The 19,557-nt window shown below is 60.2% G+C and overlaps 2 protein-coding genes across 2 annotated transcripts in view; one reads left to right on the top strand and one right to left on the bottom strand.

Annotated features, from left to right (window-relative positions):
* LOC111149418 (MAP kinase activating death domain) overlaps positions 1–2,665 on the top strand; it is a 44,459-nt gene extending 41,794 nt beyond the window's left edge. The window contains 2 exon segments of the mRNA XM_022506459.1: positions 1,327–1,373; positions 1,687–2,665. Coding sequence (XP_022362167.1) covers positions 1,327–1,373; positions 1,687–1,791 — 152 coding nt within the window. The 3' untranslated portion in view covers positions 1,792–2,665.
* Positions 2,666–3,932: 1,267 nt separating this feature from the next.
* On the bottom strand, positions 3,933–19,331 carry LOC111149549 (myosin binding protein C, cardiac). The gene is made up of 36 exons (XM_022506643.1): positions 19,274–19,331; positions 17,948–18,214; positions 17,284–17,403; positions 17,112–17,204; positions 16,874–17,022; positions 15,970–16,087; positions 15,800–15,848; positions 15,610–15,639; positions 15,399–15,452; positions 15,029–15,031; positions 14,690–14,701; positions 14,266–14,429; positions 13,907–14,039; positions 13,634–13,636; positions 13,382–13,506; positions 13,184–13,289; positions 12,884–13,050; positions 12,406–12,571; positions 11,588–11,694; positions 11,467–11,496; positions 10,202–10,341; positions 9,883–9,963; positions 9,050–9,209; positions 8,617–8,721; positions 8,340–8,528; positions 7,368–7,502; positions 7,066–7,233; positions 6,296–6,384; positions 5,965–6,160; positions 5,740–5,879; positions 5,368–5,527; positions 5,117–5,253; positions 4,644–4,830; positions 4,379–4,412; positions 4,281–4,288; positions 3,933–4,229 (listed from the first exon to the last, which is right to left on the bottom strand). Exons 1-34 carry the CDS (start codon positions 19,296–19,298, stop codon positions 4,402–4,404), a joined length of 3,819 nt encoding a protein of 1,272 aa, XP_022362351.1. The 5' UTR covers positions 19,299–19,331; the 3' UTR covers positions 3,933–4,229; positions 4,281–4,288; positions 4,379–4,401.
* Positions 19,332–19,557: the final 226 nt, after the last annotated feature.

The following is a 19,557-nucleotide window of genomic DNA, read 5'->3' as shown; positions in this document are numbered from 1 at the left end:
TCCCCGCAGCCAGGCGCTGCCGCTGAGCGGTGGGGTAGTGGGTTCTCACCCTGGGGCTTTGAGTTCCTGCTGTGTTTGTGCTTCATTCTTTTGTGCCCCTCATCGCTGCTATGAAAACCTTCGTTCTCCAGCAGGTAAAGTGACCTCGGCTCGTGCTGCCTCCCGCAGGACCCTGCCTGGGCCCCGCTGTGGGTGGGATGGGCTCCCTTCAAGCAGACCAGCTGCTCACTGGCCAGTTTGTCCCATCCCTTTTCTCCCCACCCTCTTCCTCCCAGCCTCCCCTTTCCCCCTTGTGCTGGCTTACTGGTTCTGAGTTTTCTTCCCTGTGTGCTCCCTTCCCTCTTCTGCCAGAGAGATGTTTGGGGGAATCTTTCAACTCAGGAGAAGGACCCGGGCTTCTTGCTCTACCTATGATGAGTTTACCCCCTGGTAACCCTGGGTCCCCCCAAGTCCTACCTCCCAGGGTCAGTAAAAAGGTGTGGCCAACTCTCATCCTACCTTTTCTGGCTCCCAGGGGGACGCCACGCCCCTCTGCTCCCATCTCCAGGGGCCATCAGGATGGCTGAGCCCCAGGGGGCCTTCCTCCTTCCTCTGGCCAAGCAGAACCCCTGCATGGCTGGGGCAGGGGTGACTTAGTCTTGCATTCTGGGCTGTGGACATGTGTGTATTTTGCCTGATGGTCCTTGTCACCTCCCTCCCCGGGTGCTGTACTCGCCTGTCTTCTGCTCGGTATGTCTGCTCCAGAGCCCTCTGACGCTCTCCCTCACACAGGCAGGCCTGGGCCTCTCCTGCCACTCAGGGAAGGACGCTTACAAGTCTTCTGGGTGTTAGTGTCATGCCACTTCTCCATCCAGCCTCAGGACGCTCTGCGTAGGGGCTGGGAGTACAGGGAACCATGCTTAACACAAACAGAGTGTCGGGCTGGTAACGGGGAGGAGTTCTCGGGCATCTCAGGTGATGGCACAGGCTAGAGACGACTCTCTTCACCCGGCCGACACTGGGGGACACCCCACAGCAGCTCCTCGGGGCCGTGGTGAAAGGCCAGCCTGCTCCCGTGCTGAGGCTCTCACAGAAGTGGCTAGAGTTGCAGCCATCGAGCAGGGAGCCACAGCAGAGCGCACAGGCCTGGCCGAGGAGTCTGGGGCCGTGTCCTCTCACCTGGCAGCGGCTGGGCAGGAGCTGTCAGAGCAGAAGCCGCTGCAGCCACTGGGACAGGCCACCGTGGGGAAGGGGACCCCGGTACCGGGCGCTGCCGCCTGGGGGAGCCTGGCACTATCGCTCTTAGTTTTGAACTTTCTGTTTTGTCTTTTGCCCGTCCGGTTTTAGTTCCTGAAATTAAAGAAGTGGTGAGCCACAAGTACAAGACACCAATGGTGAGTGTGCCCCCCAAGTCCGGCAGGCCGGTCTGCGCAGGGCTCCCTGGGGACCTTCCCACAGGAGTGGGGCGGGCCCGCCGAGGGCACAGGGGCAGGCCGACTAGGGATGGCTGGAGAGCTGAGGTTGATCTAGATGCCGCAGGTTCAGCTGAAGCCAAAACAAGTCTTCAGCCCTGGGAGAGACCCACGCACACAGATGCCCTGTCCCACCGGCCAGCCGTGAGGGCAGTTTCCTGCTGGGCACATCTCCCCACGTGGTGATGTCGGAGTCTCAGGAATCTGATCGGTCTGGTTTTCCTCTCCCCTCTAGGCCCATGAGATCTGCTACTCTGTGTTGTGTCTCTTCTCGTACGTGGCTGCAGTCCGCAGCAGGGAGGAAGACCTCAGGACCCCGCCCCGGCCCGTCTCGAGCTGATGGGAGGGGTTGAGAGCCCCCCAGTCCAGGGGGTGCCCTTGCGTCTTCTGTTCGCAAGGACACAATGCTGCGCGTGTGTTCTCTGCAGGCCCCTAACCGTGGCTTCGTTGGTTCACAGTTGTGTGTCTCAGCGTGTCTTAGTGTCTGTCACAGGGCTCCGCTGGTTTCCTCTATCTGCTCCCTCTCCATTCCCAGGAGACCAGTCTACTCTCCCCTCAGGGCTCAGGAGTGATGTCTGTCTGTCTTTTGGGCCAGTGGCTTCTAAGCACTCTGAGTACAATAGGAGCCCACCGTTGCGTGTCCCTGAGAGTCGTGTTGTGGTTCCTCATCCTTGGCATTCTCACCCTCCAGTGCAGCGCTCTGGCTCTCCGTCCTCTGGGATCCGGCATGACTGGGTGCTGGGCGAAGTCCCACTCCGTACCGAGGGAGGGAAGCTTGAGGCCTGTCCGCCCAGACAAGAGGTGGGCAGGGAAAGGCAGGGAGAGTCATGGGGTGGCATAGTGAGTGACAGCCTCCCTCGTCCTTACGAGTTTCCCAGGCTGGTGGCTCCTGCCTGCTGTGGCCCCTGCCACGGCAGGGGGGGCGGCACCGAGGGGCTCCTTTTTGCTGAGCAGCAGTTTCCCTAAGATCTGCCTTGCCTTTGGACTGAGAGGGCAGAGTGGTTGGGCTGGGAGACTCCCAGCGACCACAGGCTACCATGCCCAGGAAGCAGGGTGGAATGGGGCCAAGGTCAGTGTACACAGCCAGTGTCTGCAGGCAGCCTCTCCTGGCACTGGTGTGGGCAAGAGATGATTGTACATAGTTCAGCGCTACATTATTTATAGAAAATGTACAGATGTGTGAATGTGAAATAAATATCCTCAGCTCTCCTTGGGCTCCTGACTGCCTTGTATTTAATGATGCCTCCTCTCGGCCCGGGCCTGAGGAGGTCTTGTCCCTGGACTCCAGAAAGGCCCGTCAGGCCTAGAAGGAGAGAGATGAGATCATGCCCCTCCGAGTCCTGATATGTGGAAGCCCCAGCCTCGCACCCCACTGACCCAGCAGGGCCCCTCACTCGGAGAGGTTAGGAGAGGGGCTTCCTGCCCTCTGCCCCCTCGCCCTACAGGGAGCGGCTGTGCTAAGAAGTGGCCACTGGAGAAAGCAGCCATAGCTGTGAAGGAGAACCAAGACTCCCCTGGCCCCTCATGGGCGGGTTCGAGCGGGGCTGTGACTTGGCCAGGGAGTCCCACAGGGCCTGGAGCCCTGGGCTCTGAGCTCTTGGCCAACAGTGCCTTGGGTTGAGTAGAACTCTGACAGGAGCAACCCTAGGACCAGCCTCCCTGGAATTCTTTTCTCTGTGCCGTTGGGAAACTTCTGACACTCTCTAGGCAAGACCAACCGCTGGTTTTGAGAGCGAGCGGCGCAGGGGTAGGGGGAGGAGGAGAATCTGAAGCAGGCTCCACCTCCAGCATGGAGCCCCATGTGGGGCTCGATCTCCCCACCCAGAGGTCCTGACCTGAGCCAAAACCAAGAGTCTGGTGCGTAACTGACTGAGCCACCCAGGCGCCCGAGACTATCCACATTCTGTTAGGGCATCTCAGACCCCTTGGCCTCCCCTTCCCAAAACTAAACTGGTGATTGGATTTAGGCTCCCAGCAGGGAGGAACAGAGGAAGGCCCTGGTTCCCAGTATCTCATGTTGGACAGGACCACCCTCTCCTACTGGGAAACAGGTGTGGGAGGGTCGTGGGCTTGTTGTGCACTGGGACCCCAGGGCAGCCTGGGGCAGCTTCTCTCCAGGCCATATGGGCACAGAGCCACACTGAAGTTCAGCTCCACCCGACATCCAGGCTGCTGTGAGCACAGGTCAGCAGGTCAAAGACCGTACAGATCACAAGGTACCAGGCAGGAGCACCCTGGGTTACTGCTCTGTTGCTAATGCACTTTCGTCACTGCCCCTTCCTTTCCTCATTGGAAGAACGTACACGGGGGGGATGACAGAGGTTTCTTCTAGTGTTCTATGAATTTGGGATTCCCCTCTCAGCCTCCTTTTAACTCATCTGGAGGACAGAACACCTGCCTCAGTTTGCTCGGAAGGTCAAGTGTATTTCCCTGTGCTTTTTGTGAAAACAAACACTTCGGACAAGAGCCAGCTGTGACTGCACTCATCTTTTATTGCCCTTATCCACTGAGAAGATGTGGCAGGCCAGAAAGGCCTGTCCCCAACCACCATATCCCGAGCCCACCAACTTTTTGTCCCAAAGACCTGAGAACTTCCAGGGGGAGCTCAGGCGGTTCGGTCTGTGCGGAGCACCCCCTGCTCATCTTCCTGGTGCTGCCCCACTGACGCTCTCCCAGCCCAGCCCTGGATACACATGTGCACACACAGCCAACAGCGGGAAGGCGGCTTGGGCAGCGTCCTTCCAGGCTCCCGGGACACGGGCCAGCATCCCTCGGTGCCTGCGAGACGGGTTCTCTTATGAATGTGCTGGACTGAGCCCTGTGAGAGACACCTGCACCTCCATTTCCCGATGGCTGCCCCCAAACCAAGGGCCAGGGCTTGGCCTCTGACTCAGGCCGGGGCGTCGGGGTAACTTGGGAGTACGTACCTGGCCTCTGGGGAGCCAGCCGGTCACTGAGGCACTGCAGGGGAGAAGGAGGTCACGCCACATGTGTGTTTCCCCTCCCGGCACCTTACATGTCCCCCCAGCCTCCCAAGGGAGCAGCTGTGGCAGCAGAAGCCAGTGCCCATGTTGGACGCAATGGGGTCACTGCTCTTTCAGCCAGAGCAGCTGCGGGGGCCAGGCCAGCAGAGTCCCAGCTGGTTCCCGGCCTGCTCCGCCACCCTGGGCCCTGGTCCCGCAGGCTCCTCACCTCGTACTTCTAGGTGGCACTCACACTGTGCCTCGCCTTGTAAGTTGGTGGCCCTACAGACATAGATGCCCCCGTCGAAGGGGCAGGGCTTTCTGATCTCCAGCGTCAACACTCCCTGCTTGCTGAACATGCGGAAGCGGGCGTCTTCCCCCAGATCCAGGCCGTTCTTGAACCAGGAAATCTTGGGCTATAATCAGGTCATGGGAGGAAGGCAGACCATCTCAGGTTGACGGGAGGCCTGGAGGGAACCTGTTTCTATTCTACGGGCTCCCACTAGGGTCCACGTGATGCCCAAGCAGGGAATGACCAGGGAGCCAATGGAGACTGCCAAGGCCCTCTTCAGGGAGAGGAGCCTCGCTGTGAACCCTCGTGAGACAGAATGCAGGGAAAGGCTGGGGAGAGGACCAATGGAAGTTGGAGCCTCTGAACCCTGCCTCCTGAGTCTGCCTGGCTTAGGGCCCCAAGCTCTCTACCTTGGGGCTACCCCGGACGGCACAGCAGAGGATAGCGTTGTAGCCGGCGATGACTGAGCGGTTCACCAGGGGGCGGGTGAAGCTCGGGGCCTCAGAGAAGTCCAGGGCCTTATAGTTGGGTGGCTCATATGTGATGCCTGTTGGTAATAGGAATTTGTACCAAGACTGTCACGCCACACTAGGCCCCCTCCCTGCTCCCACCGCCCCCCCTGCCCAGGCTCCTCCTGGGAGTGGGAGTAAAGGTACAGCACCTGGTTTGGGGATAAAGACAGGCTCCTTGGTGGTGGCTGCTTTGTCACTGGGTCCCACCATGTTATGGCTGAAGACCCGGAAGTAGTAGCCGTTGCCAATGATGAGCTCTGAAACCACGCAGTGAGTGCGGCGGTAATGCTCCAGGACAGTGAACCATTCCTGGGGGTGTGGAGGAAAGGGAGGCTCTCTGGGGCCTGGCCCTACTACCCGCCAGGGGCCTCTTTTGGGGGCCCCTGGTGTCTGCACCCCATCTGTAGCGGGAACCAGGTCAAACAGGGAGGATGAGCAGCAGACCCTTTCTAAGGTCAGGGGAGGGAGTCTGAGTGGCCCTAGGGAGGGTCTATACGGGGTGCCCAGAACCCCAGACTCACCATGGTCTTCTTGTCGGCTTTCTGTACTGTGTAACCCCAGATCTCTGTGTTGCCATCATCCTGGGGTGGTTTCCACTCCAGAGCCACGTTGAAACCCCACGCTTCCATGACCCGAATGTCCTGGGGAGGGCTTGGCTTGTCTGCAGGAGAGAGTCCAGCTGGAAGGTGCCACCTGCTGGGGGGACTCCCCCCCCCACCCCAGAGGAGGGGCCCAGCACCACGCACCAACAATCTGCAGGACCAGCGTGGCCTTGTCCTCCATGTTCTCGATTCGCAGCGTCACCTGATAGGTTCCAGAGTGGGCGCGGCGAGCAGCCCGGATGAACAGGATGGTGTCTGTGGGGCTGTTGCGGATGCTGACCTCCTCACCTGCCAGGGGCTGCCCCTCTTTGGTCCAGGTCACCTGAGGCCGGGGCTTGCCCTGTGGGGAGGGAAAGCTCACCCCTGAGCCTGGCACGACTGGGTGGCATTTCAGGGTCTGGTCAGCCCCAAGACACGTCTCCCCGCTAGGCATAGATGACACACGGGGGGGCACAGGGAGGGTGGCCGGCCCTACCTGGAAAGGAATGAGGAGGTTCACGGGCTCCCCAACCTTTCTCTGGATGGTCTGGCGCAGGTGCCTGGGCAACTGGAGCCGTGGCCGCTCTGTGGGTACCGAGTGGGCGGCTCAGCAAGGGGAAAGCCCCGCCCCAGGAGCGCCACAGCTCCTCCCTTTCGGAGGCGGGGCCAGAAGGCTGCGGAGAGGAAAATGCCCCTCCCCTAGCTCCCCCAACCCTAGCTCCAGAGGGTCTTCAAAATCCCTGCTTCCACCTCTGCCTCACCACACCCTATAAGAGGCAGGGATCGGAGAGGGTGAGCCAGTGGTTCAGGGTCACACAGCTAGCAAGTCACAGGCCAGAATGCGAATGCAGGGTCTTGGTCTCTACCCTATCCCCCAGGCTGTTTGCACCCCAGGCTGCTGCCTCTTTCCAATCTTTACGGGATTGAGCCTTTGCTGGGAATAGAGGAATGAGAAGTGGATCCCAGAGGGGTTAATCTGATACCGAGTCAGGGGCACAGGGACAATACCCGTTGAACTGAGAGGCTCATAGAACAGAGCTCATGGACAATGGTGTGACGGCCTACATGTTCCTGTCCCAGACCCCGTCCCAGAAAACCGCAGGGAGCCCTCTCCGAATATTTGCCCTGGGCCTGGGACATGAAGAAAGGCTCTCCTGTCCCCTCCTCCCCGCAGGAGCTCTCCGAATGTGCCCCCCCCTTCCGCCGATCCAAAGGGCCAGGCCGTCCGTGGCAGGTCTGTCCCGTGACTGCACAGGGGCCACTCACGCAGTATCTCCTGCACCGTCACGGCCTCCTTGGTGGCGACGGGCGCTCCGGGCCCCGCCATGTTATGGGCGCGCACACGGAAGAGCAGCCGCGCGCGGGTGGGCAGGTCCTTCACCAGCATCGAGGTGCGCTCCGTCAGCCCCTGCAGGGCAGCCGTCCACTCCGAGCCTGGTCGGGGGAGCAGCGTCGGCATCCGCAGCCCCCGCACCCCCCGCTCCCGCCCCACCCCAGGCTGTCTGGGGCCCAGCGCGGGGCGGAGGGCCTGGAGGTGGCCCAGGGGCGGGGCGGCCCGGGGCACTCACAGCCCTCCCGGCAGTACTCCACGCTGTAGCCGTCCAGGCCGCCCGCTCCCACGCGCTCCGGCGGCCGCCACTTGAGGGAGACGGTGGTGTCCGACACGTCCTCCACTGCCAGGTGGGTGGGCTCGCTCGGGGGGCCTAGGCACAGGGGGAGTCCGAGAGGGGCCCCACTGGGTCTGCACCACCAGGAAGACCGAAGGGCCGTGACCCAGCCCCCCAAGTGACCACTGGCCCCACGGGGGCGCTCCCCCCACCCCGGCCTCCCCCCACCCCGTGCTGTCCGGGTTCCAAGCCCTGCCAGAAACAGCTCCGCTCCCGGAAAAGACCTGTCTCTGCACAGGCTTAAAGACATGAGCGGGGGCAGCGGGCACAAGAGAGCTATAAATCAGAAAAGATACCCCAGAGAACGAACATGCTTACAAGGAGCCACTTCCTTAGACAATGGAGGAAATGCTACAAATGTAGCATTTCGGGAAAAACTGGCCTAAAACGGGGAATTTCCTGGCACTGTGCGGGTTAGATGAGTCCACTAAGAGTTAAGCAAACTGGAAGTCAGTCCCTAAAGGGAAAGGCCTGCAGCTTGCTCCCCATAGGCATCACCCTCCCTCCCTGGTTGAAGGGAGCAAGGAAGAGGGGTCCATTGAAATGTATTGAGCACCTGCTGTATGCCATCCTAACAGCAGTTCCATGAAGTAGATATTGTCATCATTCCCATTTTATAGATGTGGAAAGTGAGGCCTGAGAGTCACCAGCAGTCAGAGTGGTGTGAGTCTCGGCTCCACCCCTACCTACCGGCTAGGTGACCTTGAGCAAGTCATTTAACTGCTGGGAACCCCACTTTCTCCATCTGTGAAACGAAGAGGCTTAGCCCCAACTGAGGCTTAAAGGGGACCCTGATGTGGTCTTGTGTGGTGGCCGCCCACAGAGTAGCCTGACCGGGGAGGGCGTGCGCCACGCCAGGCCAGGCAGCCTCACCAATCGGCATGAAGGGCTGGGAGGCCGGGCTGGGCCTGGACATGCCGATGGTGTTGACCGCGTAGACTCTCATCTCATATACCACGCCCTCGATCATGCGCCGGGCCTCGTGGCTGAGCTCTCGCAGCAGGTCAAAGTTCAGCCGCATCCACCGGTAGCTCTTCTTCTTCTTGCGCTCCAGGATGTAGCCTGAGGAGGGCCAGGCAGGAGCTCTGGTTTGGAGCCTGGACACCCCCGCAACCCAGCCCTCGGCTCTATCCCTATGCCCTCCACTCACCCAGGATGGGCTGGCCTCCGTCGTAGGCAGGGGGCTCCCACTGCACCGTGCAGGAGTCCTCACCCACGTTGCTGATCTTGGGGGCCGCAGGGGCATCTGGCACATCTGTGGGGGGGAACCCACATCAGCCCTTCCCCAGTCCTAGGGCCAGCGCTGCTAGTTCCCTTACCACCCCAACCAACAGCTAGTGCCTGCCTCCTCTGCCCCACGGACATTTCTAGAATGTGGCTCTGATCATGTCACCAGCCTGTGATTGATGCTTTATTAAGGTTCCCCACTGCCCATGTTCACCCTGTGTCCTAATCCCAGTCCTCTCCACGGAGCTGAGAGCACGCCCTATGATGTTTGTCAAAGGCGTAACTGAGTGAATGGATGGGCCCTCCCTGCTTGACCCTCTGTCTTCCCCTCTTGGCCCTGGGCCAGCCAGCCTCACCGATGACCTTGACTGTGAGATTGACCTGGTCCTCGCCCACGGGGTTCTTCACCGTGACAGTGTAAACACCCTCGTCTTCCTTCTCTGCCCCCTCGACAGTGAATATGCTGCGGTCCTTGGTGGTCTCCACGCGGACCCGGCCCTCGGTCTCACACAGCAGCTGGGGAGGGAGGGGAACTTGGGGAAAAGGGCCCCAGTCGGACCCCGCAGCTTTGACAGCCTCTGCAATGGCCCGAGGTAGGAACAGAGCTCAGAGCAGGGTCCGGGGAGCAAATGCAGCCTGAGTGGAAACCACTCATGTGAGCGCCTAGTCCAAAAACCTTAATGTGGGGCCTGCCGGGGGCAAAGCACCGGGGTGAGGCGCTTGGGCTCTAGCTCCAGCTTTGCCGTGGAACTTCAGGCGATCACCTATTCTCTCTGTGCCTCGGTTTTATTATCTGCTGAATGGGAATAACATGACCTTACAGAGCTGAGGGTCCCGAAAGGACTCAGGTAGGTGGAGGAGCTGACTGTGTTGGAAAAGCTGACCTGAGTGGTGCCAAGGCAGCTAGGCTTACAGGGAAACCCACTGCCTGGTCGGGAAGAAGTACAAAGTGAAGGTCAGCCCCCGAAGACGGGAGCCAGGGAACACCCCAGGCAGGAGGGTGTCCCAGCAATGTTAAGGGAACTTGTGCCTGATTGAGGCACGAGGGTTCCCCAGAGACCATGCCCGGGCAGGAGCACAGCTAGCCAGATGTGGTGCCTTCATGGAGACCTCACTGAAGCGTAGAAACCGTGTGGGCAAAAAACGACAGAAGGCCAACAAGCCTGAGCCCACCATCAGCCGCACTCACCTTCTTGTCAAACACCCACTCGTCACTGGCACCAGCATCCCCTGTGGCATCAGGGGCTGGCCCTGCCGGGACCTTGTTTTTCTGGAAACAGAGCAGGAGGGAAGCGGTGGGGGTAGGGGCTGACCTGGCCTGGAGGGAATCCCTGCCCAGCAGCCCTTCTGTCTCCCCTTTGCCCACCCCCATTCTGCTGCCCACCTTGCCCACCTCCCACCAGGGACCAGCTAGCTGTAGGCCCTGCCCATGTGGGTGGGGAACAGATGCCAACATCCTTTGGTCCCACGCACCCATTTGGCAGATGGGGAAGTAGAGGAGGGAGTACCTGTGGGATGCTCTTCTGCCAAATCACAGTGGGAGCAGGGTCCCCGGAGATAGGGACATCCAGGCGTAGCTTGTTCCCAGCCACAACCACAATGGTGTCCGGCTTGCGGCCCGGGCAGTCCAGGTGGATCTTGGGAGGTTCTGGGGGGGCGGGGGGAAGATGGTGTAGGTCAGAGAAAGCCCCCTGAAAGTGGGGGATCCTGGAAGGAGCACGTGTCCCTAGTTGTTGATTTTTAGTCACTCTAAGGTATAATTTACACACAATAAAATGCCAGCGTTTGAGCATACAGCTCGACGGGTTTTGACAAATGTGTACACCTCAGCCTCAGTCAAGATGTAGAACGTTTCCATCCCCCCCCAGGAAGTTCCCGGGTAGGTCTGTAACCCCAGGTCGCCTGCTGTAGCATTTCTCACACTGTGTTCAGGGGGAACACCAATGTCCCGCCAGAAGAAAGAAAAAAGATGTTTCCACGGCCAAATCAAGTAGGAAACCCTGGATTAAACAAAGTTAAGCACATTTTTTTACCACGGGACTTTCTAGAGCCTTTGACATGCTAGCACACCTTCTAAATCAGCAAGAGGCCCAGTAAGTGTTCAGAGTTTCCCAAACTTACTTCACCAGGGAACCCTGTTAAGATGGAGTAACCTAGTCCGTGAACTTAATTTGGAAAACACTGACCTCGAGCATGCCTCAGCCTCAGACTGTTCTCCTGACGTTAGGATTCTAAATGCCTGATGGGTGTTTAATCTACAAGCGGGAGGGGTATGTCTAAAAGCAGAAAAGATTTGGGGCATCTGGGCGCTCAGCGCACTAAGCATGTGACTCTTGCTATCAGCTCAGGTCATGATCTCATGGTGGAGATGGAGCCCTGAGTCGGGCTCCAGACATAGAGCCTGCTTGAGATTCTCTCTCTCCCTCTCCCTCTGCCCCTCCACCCTCTAAAATATAATAATAATAATAATAAAATAAAGGCAGAAAGACTTAATAATGAAATCTCACATCTTTTTTTCTCATCTTTCCTGCCCCCATGGAGGAGGCCCTGTCAGGATTCCCACTTTGTTTTATTATTATTATTTTTTTTAGGATTCCCACTTTAGAGATGAGGAAACTGAGGTTTCTAGAGATTATAACTGGCCCATGGTTGTGAGTGGTAGGGCTGGGCTGGGTCTTGGGGTCCCCACTCCAGGTTCCTCACTCTTCCCACTGTCTGGGACTGGAAGGGGACATGTGTGGAGGGGGCCCAGGGAAGAGGTCCCGACCCTCACCTTGCCTGGGTACGAAGTCGATCTTGACCTCTGTGAAAGAAAGAAGAGCAAGTGGCACGGGGCGGGGAGCGAAGGCAGAGCCCAGCCACAGGGCCCCCACCCCAGCCAGGTGCCAGCTCACCCATGAAATGGAGTTTGGCCGACAGGTTGCAGGCAAAGCCCTCAGGCACAAAGCTGTAGTCAGCCTCGTCCGCAGGTGTGACGTCATCAATGGTCAGTTTGTGGACCCTGCCAAGAAGTGGGGGCTCAGGGGGCCCCCCAGGCCACCTGCCCCCCAGCAGCCTCACCATAGTCAGGGCTCCGAGGGCCCCTGCCCCACCCCTAGCTCAGTGGTGGTCTGGTATTTTAAATGCTTTCTTTCTCTATTTTTGACTTTCTAGTCCCTCACTTGTTTTCAGAGGTGGACAATATACAAGTGCCCCTTGGCTGGGCCCTTGGAGACTGAGTAGGGGCTGGTCTCACTAATCTCTGTGACCTTGGGCCTAGCACGGGCCAACCCAGATGCTAGAGGCATGAGTAAGAGAGTGGGAGAGAGGGAGGGCCCCTGGCCAGGGCTGGCGTCCAGGTGGCCTCCTGCCCTGCCCTGGTCATGAGCTGGGGGCCGGAGGCTGGGGGGCTCCCAGCCTGTCTCTCTCACCACTTCCGTTGCCTCGGCAAGACTCCCTTCTGTATGCTTCTGTCTCTCTGTCTCCCTCTCTATCTCTTTATCTACTGCAGTCTCTGTCCTGGGTCTGCGTGTCTGCTTTCTGTCCATCTCTGTCTCTCTGTTTCTAGCTCTCTCTATGTCTCTGTTTTTCCCTGTCTCTCTACGTGTCTCTCTCTCAGTCACTGTCTCTGTCTGCTCTTCTCTCTGTCTCTGTTTCTCCCTGTCTCTCTGTCTCTGTCTCAGTGTCCCCCCCATTTGCCCCCTCTGCAATGGGGCTCAGCCCCCACACTCACCGCCCGATGTGGGACACCTTGATGCGGCTGTCGGGGACCAGCTCCTTCCCATTCTTCAGCCACACGCCCCGCACGTTCTCGTCAGACACCTCACACTTGAATACTGCCTGGTCCTTTGCGCCCACCGTCAGGTCCGCGATGCTCTGGTACACCTCTAGCTTTTTCTCTGGGGGGCAGGGCAGAGCTGTGAGCTGGGGGCGGTGGGTGTGGGCGTGAATCCCCGCGGCGATCACACGGACATGGAGGAACACGCATGCGCAGGCTTGGGTGTGATACGAGCGTGCCTCCGGTCGTACAGTGCCCACGGGGAGTCTCGGGGGGTGGGGGGACGCTAACCAGGCCCACGGGACCCTCCAGAGGAGAATGGTGAGGCTCCGTGTGTGCCAGGTGACTGGCCCAAGGTCACAAGGGCCACCGTCCTGGGTTTGCCGGGTTCCCGTCTGCGGCCGGGGAGGGCACTGGGGCTGAGCGGCCTCACCCTGCACGATGAGCTCGGCCAGCGCCTGGCCCCCGCTGGTGTGCAGCGCGTAGTGCCCGGCGTCCTCCAGCGTCGCCTCATTGATGATCAGGTGGTGTCTCTGGCCGTCCTTCTTGAACCGGTATTTGAAGGTCTCCTCCCGGGTCAGCTCCACCCCATCCTTCAGCCTGGCCGGTGGGTGGGCAGGAAGCACTGTGGCCTCCTCCAGGGAGGCCCCCAGTGTGCCCCCCCAACCGGCCCCACCCATGCCCCCATTGACCCGGGCCCCGTCCTGGGACACAAGTGAACTTTGGCACTCACCATTTGACCTGGGCCCCCTCCTCGGACACTTCGCACTCGAACTCCACCCGCTGTCCCACCATCACCAGCTGGTCTTCCAGGGGCCGAGTGATCAGCACGGGGGGCTCTGTCCCGTGGGGAGAACATGACAGTCTGTCCTCTGCAGCCCTGCCCCCCCACCCTGGTTGCAGGCTCCCAGGGTCCCGGGTGCAGGCCCACCTTTGACAAAGAGCTCGGTGCTGCATTTCTCCCCGCCCACCACGCACTGGTAGGCCGCGTCGTCCGCCAGCAAGCACTGGCTGATGGTCAGCGTGCGCTTGGCCCCCACAGACTCGAAGATGTACCTGGGCCCGGGGCCGCGGGGCATGGAGGTTCAGCCACACTCACCCCTGGGCCCTGGGTGCCCCGTCCAACCCCCTGTTGGGGTCCCGTGCCCCCACCCCAAGCCTTCCCTCCAGGAGCCGGCCTTACTTGCTGTGGAGCAGAAGGGGTCATGGGAGCATCCCGGGGAGCAGAAGCCAGATGAAGGGGAAAAAAAAAGGAAAAAAAAGACAAGAACAGAGATTGGAAACAGAAAGATGGGAAGTTAGAGCCAGAAAGAAGGACATGGGGAGAGACAGAGCAGGAACCAGCAGAGATAGAGAACACCGGCAGTGAGAGGCAGGGAGAGCAGGTTGGGAGCCTCCAGGGCCCCTGAGCTCCTGCTCCTGCACCTGCCCCCACCCCCACCCCCACCCACCGCACCTGCCGCTCATCTGGATCTCTTGTCCATTCTTCAGCCACTTGACCTCGGCGTCGGGGTCAGCCAGCTCCACGGTCAGCCGGATCTTGTGGCCCTTGCTCACCTGGTAGGCGGGCTCCAGCTTCTTCTGAAAGGCTGAGCACCGCCGTCACTGTCCCCACTGCTCCGCCGCCCTGCACCCCCGAAGGCCACACCCACCTTGGGGGCCGGTGGCTGTGCCAGAGAGCTATGTCCTCCCACCACCCCCTCCTACCTCCCCTGTTCTCTCCGCTGTGGTCCCTTGCTAAGCTGAGCTCCCCCACCCCGCCCTGCCCCGTGTGTGCCGCTCAGCCTCTCCTCTGCTCCGCAGGGGCGGGCTCACCTGTGCTCTTCTTCTCATCCCGCTTCATGCCCTTCAGCCTCTTGAGCATGCCCCGCAGGTCGGTGACCCCGTGCTGGAAGGCGATGCGCTCGTACTCCGACGGGGACGCCTGCCGCAGGATCTCCCACACGTCTTCCTCGGCTGGGGCCTCCAGCTTTGAGTCCCTGCATCCCAGTCCCACCAAGAGTCCTCAAGGGATACGGGGGCGGGGGGGGCGCGGGGGGAGGGGGGAGGGGGGCCCACCCCACCTTCCCCTGGGGCAGGGCTTCCCCGGGGGCCCAACCAAGGAGCCCTAGCGGCCCCAGGCCATCTGCCCCTTCCCCTCTGGTGGTGCCACTTGAGCTGGCATTGGACTTGAGTTTCAGTGTGGGGGCGTCCCTGCGGAAGGTGGGTGACAGGGGTGCAGGCCTCATCAGGCACTCACCTCCGGAAACTGCTGCTCCAGGCAGGGCAGAAAAGCAGGGGACAGTTAGAGGCGTGGGCCACCTGCCCACAGGGACCTGGGGCCCCAGCCCATGGGCCCTAGCCTCCTCCCTCCCTGCCACACCCTGTCCCTTCATTTACACTGCCCCAAACACATGGCCTTGCTTGTTCCTCCTGAGCTCTGGCAGGCGGGTGTCAGGAGAACCCAAGGTGCAGAGACGCCCTGGTCAGTGGGGCTCCTCACCAGGTCCGTGTGAGTCCCAGCCCTGGCTCTCGCCGGGGCCTGACACAGAGTCCCACCAGCCCCCTGCCGCCCGAAGCGCCCACCCGCGGAGCTTACTCTCTGCGCCGCAGCAGCACCAGCCATAATGCAGGGTCCAGGAGAGAGAGGGAGAGGACACACAGTCACCTGGGGGGGCTGGGGAGCTGTTCCCAGCTTCTCTGGGTCCCCCGGAGCCTACTGAGCTGAGCTATCATAGACTCAAGTTGTCGGGGGCTGTGGGCGACCCCGTGAGGATGTGAGTTCACGGGGTACAATGTCCGCAGAGCCCTCTGCTCTTCCCAACACCAGGACGGTCCCGTCCGACAGACAAGGAAACCAGCTCAGAGTTCAGGGACCAGCTCAGGGCCGCACAGCTGGAAAACCGCACGGCTGGGGTTTGAACCGGGGCCTCGCTGTCTGTGCTAGGCCCTGCTGCCCAGGGGCTCACCTCTTCTTCAGCAGTGAGCTGAAGTCCAGAGTTCCAGCATCCTCGTGGCTGTCACTGTGGAGAGGGACATCCAGTAAGGCTGCAGTGGAGCCAACTGGAATGGGCTTGGGGATGGTGGGGGTGGGGAGAGGTACTGAGGGAGGAAGGGGCACTGGCTGGATGGGGGCTCCCGGGTCTGTGTTCTGGACAAGTAGGGGCTGGGACAGGGTACCTGATCCGCCGACCACTTCCTGCTAGGCTCCTGTGGGGGTTAGAACAAGTTCCTTACTGCCCAGGGAAGCTTGCTGTCCCCCAAGCCTATCAACTTCATCCTCCCCCACATCCCTCCCAGCCCTGACCCCGAGGGGCCTCAGACCCCAGCATTGGCCTCCCCTGGGCCCTGAGGAGAGGGAACCACTCACGTGCGACGGAAGGCCGATCGGAGGTCCAGTTCTCCAGGACCAACGGCCTCTGGGGGCAGAGAGGGAGGTGAGTCCAGGAAGGGGCTTCAGGGGAGCAGGCATGGGGGCAGATATGGGGGACAGGACCCATGGGGACCCTGATCCCAGGACAGATGCCAGGCTCCGCTCACCATGGACAGTGAGATTGAAGTTGCAGCTGTCAAATTTGTCCTTGGTGGACACCTCACAGCGGTAGCCGCCTGCAAAGGTAGCCTGGGCATCTGTAATGTGCAGCTCAAACAGGTAGACCTGTGGACGTGAGGTGTCAGGAGAGACCAGGGGCCAGAAGGGGAGTCCCTTCACTCCTGAAGGAGGCGTGGCCACCAACGTTCTCAACCCCCAGGGTTTAGTTAACCCAGAGGGTTTTGTGTAAATAGGAAACCCCTTTTCAAGACATGACTGCCATCTGCTGGCACAGGGTGATGATAAAATATAAATCTGTGATGCCTACAAGGCAAATGACATTCGCTTAAGATCAGGCACTTTTGTGCAGTGCACAATCCACACAACTGAACATGTTGGCCCTGCCCTGCCAGAAGCCCACTTGCCTGGGCCAAGACTGTGGAAGAGCGGGAGAAGGAGCAGAAGCAGGGAGTCAAAGCATAGGTTCAAGGCCTGGCTCTGAGTGACCTCAGACCAGCAAAAACAACCTCTCAAGCTCTGGTATCTTCTTATATATAATGAAGGGCCGCTTGGGCTCTGACACACATCTATCCATGGGCTTTTCATCCTCACTGGCTGATGCTCACCCCCAGCCTTCCTGAGCTCCTTGCCCCCTAGCTTTATACACCCCCATGAAATGATCATGCCCTGTGAGCCCCCCAGGTCCCACAGGTCCCCTGGGCCTCCTTGTTCTCCCCATGTACCCCCGGCCCTCCAACCTACTTCCCAGCCTCCCCAGGTTTCTTCTTTGCACGTCCCATGTGCCCTCAGTGTCAGGGTGACCCCCAGCACTGCCTGTGTCTCTGGGGCCTCCCAGCGGCTCCCTGCCCTCTTTCCGCCCCGTGCCTCCAGCCCCGTGCCCTGCAGGCCCACCTTGCTGGCGCGGTCGTAGCTACTGTGAAGCTGCAGGTGCTGACCCACTTTGCTGCTCAGGTCCACCCACTTGCCTTTGAACCACTTCACCGTGGGCGGCTTCAGGAGGCTGGCTCCGGCCACACGTGCCGAGAAGGTGATGCTGCCACCTACACAGAGGGGCGACAGGCTGGGCTGGGGGGGATGCCCTGCTGTCCCCTTCCCCAGCCCACCCCCGGGTGCCTCAGCCCACACTCACCTGTGGTCACCTCGCCATCCTGTGGCCTCATCACAAAGAGGCCGATGGGGTCATCAGGGGCACCAGAGGCATCAGGGACCACTGAGCTTGACCCTGTGGGTGGAGGCCTTTAAGAACTGTGCTGGGACACCCCATCCGCCGGCCCTGGCCTCCCCTGCACAGCCCCTCTCACCTTCAGGACTCGGGGAGCCTCCTCTCTCCTCAGTGGCTGAGGCCAGGGCTTCTCTGGGGGCCCCAGGAGCCTCAGCAGGGGCAGGGGCAGGAGCAGGGCTCGGTGCAGGCGCTGCTTTTTCTGGAAGGGGCAGGGGCAGCGGTCATGGGGCCGCTTCTCACCAGAGAGCCCTCCTCTTGTCCCTGGTCCCCCTCCATCTCTGCGGGCTGATGGAATCAGCAGTATGCATCTCGCCTTCTCCTCCCCCTTGCAGACCCTGTGCCCACGTCCTGGCGGGTCGGCCCCAGCAGCTCTGAGCTCCGACCCTCCTCTCCATCCCCAGGTGGGGCTGGGACTCCCTCCACACCTCCAGCAACCAGGGCTTCCCTGCTGGCACACACAGCCGCCAAGTCCCCATCTGTGAGCAGGTGTCCTGAGGGCATTGTGCCTTAGTCATCCCTGAATCGCCCCTACTTCCACCAAGGCTGGAACAGGCCAAGGAGCCGCATGGGAGCCTTCAGAGAGGTCTTGCTACAGAAAAGAGGAGGAGGGCATTCCTGGCAGACAGCACAGCCAAAGCAAAGGCAAGAAAGTGGAAAAGCACTTCCTACATCCTGGGCCATGGGGAGGTGGCAGGGCTGCCACCGGATGCTGAAACCTCATGGAAGGCTGGCCAGGGTCTTACCTGCTTCTATGACCTTGAGGTCAAACTTGACCTTGGATGAGCCGGCGATGACTGCATAGGACCCCTGGTCCACAGGGCCCACGTTCCGCACAGTCAGAGTGTGCCTCGTGCCCTCGGCGGCCAGGCTGTACTTGTCGCTGGCGCTGATGTCACTGCCCCCTCGCTGCCAGCGCACCTTTACTCCTGACCTCTCTGTCTCGGCCTCGAACACGGCAGGGTTTCCGGCGGCCACCTCTGCTGACCTCGGCTTCTTGCTGAAGGCTGAGACTGAGACAAGCCCATGGAGGCTGCAGGAGCCCCTGACTGTCCCATGCACCCCGCCCCTGCAGCCTCTCCTCCTAACTATGGTGATAAACACTTTAATGTATCACCTCATTGAATGGTCCCATGGCTCTGTGAAGTAGATGCAATTATTATACCCATTTCTCAGATGAGGACACTGAGGCTCAAAGAGGTTAAGTGACTTATCTAAGATCACACAGCCAGGCCGTAGGAGAGCCAGAGCTGTGTTCCTAACTTCCACACAAGAATTCTACTAGATGTGTCTCTGGATACCCCACAGTCCCTGCCAAGGGGGGGCAGGGGGGAGCCCAGCCCCCTCTCTCTCCTATAATCCAGGGCCCTTAGCATGGGGCAGGTACTCTGCCTACTTGAATGTGGCTAAATTTGTTCTCCAAGGGCCTCAGGCTGAGAATCAGCAACTGAGATAAAGCTGGCCTGGGAGGGGCTGGGGGCCTGGATCCCTGCCCTGCATGACCTTGTAAGAGCACAGGCCAGGACCCGGTCCCTGGGCTGTGACTTTCTCTGCCCTTGGCCCAGGATGCCCTTGGTCCTGGGGCCTCTTAACCATCCTCTCCCAGAACAGACGGGCTGCATCACCTCAATGTGGGAGTCCCGCCTGGTGTGGGGGCCGCAGGGGTGCAGGCTCGTAAAGCAGAGAGTCTCACAACTAGAGAGAACCAGCCCAACGCCTCCTTGTACAGAGAGGGAAACTGAGGCCGGGAGAGGTAATGGCCCTGCTCAAGAGCATTCAGCGAGATGGGCTCAAGTCTACACTGAACTCGGGCTCCTGCCTGTGGCAGCCTTTTCCCAAAAGGCAAGGCTGGGCCTAATCTTGCTACAGAAGAGATGGGGTGGGGACAGGGAAAGGGTCCTCTGGTTTGCCCTCACTCTATTAGAAGGATGGGAAAGAGAAACTAAGAGTCAGGAAAAGACCCGGAAGACAGCCCCCACTCTCGGGAACTCACTCTGAAACCTGCGTCCCAATTGTAGTTGTCCCGGCCCTCCCTGCCCCACACCCGGCCCCGACCCCAAGCCTGGAGCTACCTGGCTTCTTCCCTGGCTCAGGCATCTTGAGAGAGGTCACACCAGGAATGGAGCAGACACAGGCCACCCGAAGAGGATCTGAGCAGGACCGTCCCCCCACACTATATAAAGGGCCCTCCCCCTCCCCAGGATTTCTTATCTGCCTCCTGCCTGGCCACCTGCTAAATATAGACAAATTCCAGGGAGCGAGGCTCTCCAGGGAGATAGCGGGGCCACATTGTTCCCCGATAGCTCCCATCCCTTCCCCCTCTAGTCCAATATGATGGCTTCTGCCCCCCAAAGCT

This window comes from Enhydra lutris, unplaced genomic scaffold (assembly GCF_002288905.1).
Source record: "Enhydra lutris kenyoni isolate GAN:26980312 unplaced genomic scaffold, ASM228890v2 scaffoldscaffold22, whole genome shotgun sequence".
Classification (NCBI taxonomy): domain Eukaryota; kingdom Metazoa; phylum Chordata; class Mammalia; order Carnivora; family Mustelidae; genus Enhydra; species Enhydra lutris.
Note: the sequence above shows the minus strand (reverse complement) of the source record. Positions and strands in the feature narration are given on the sequence as shown.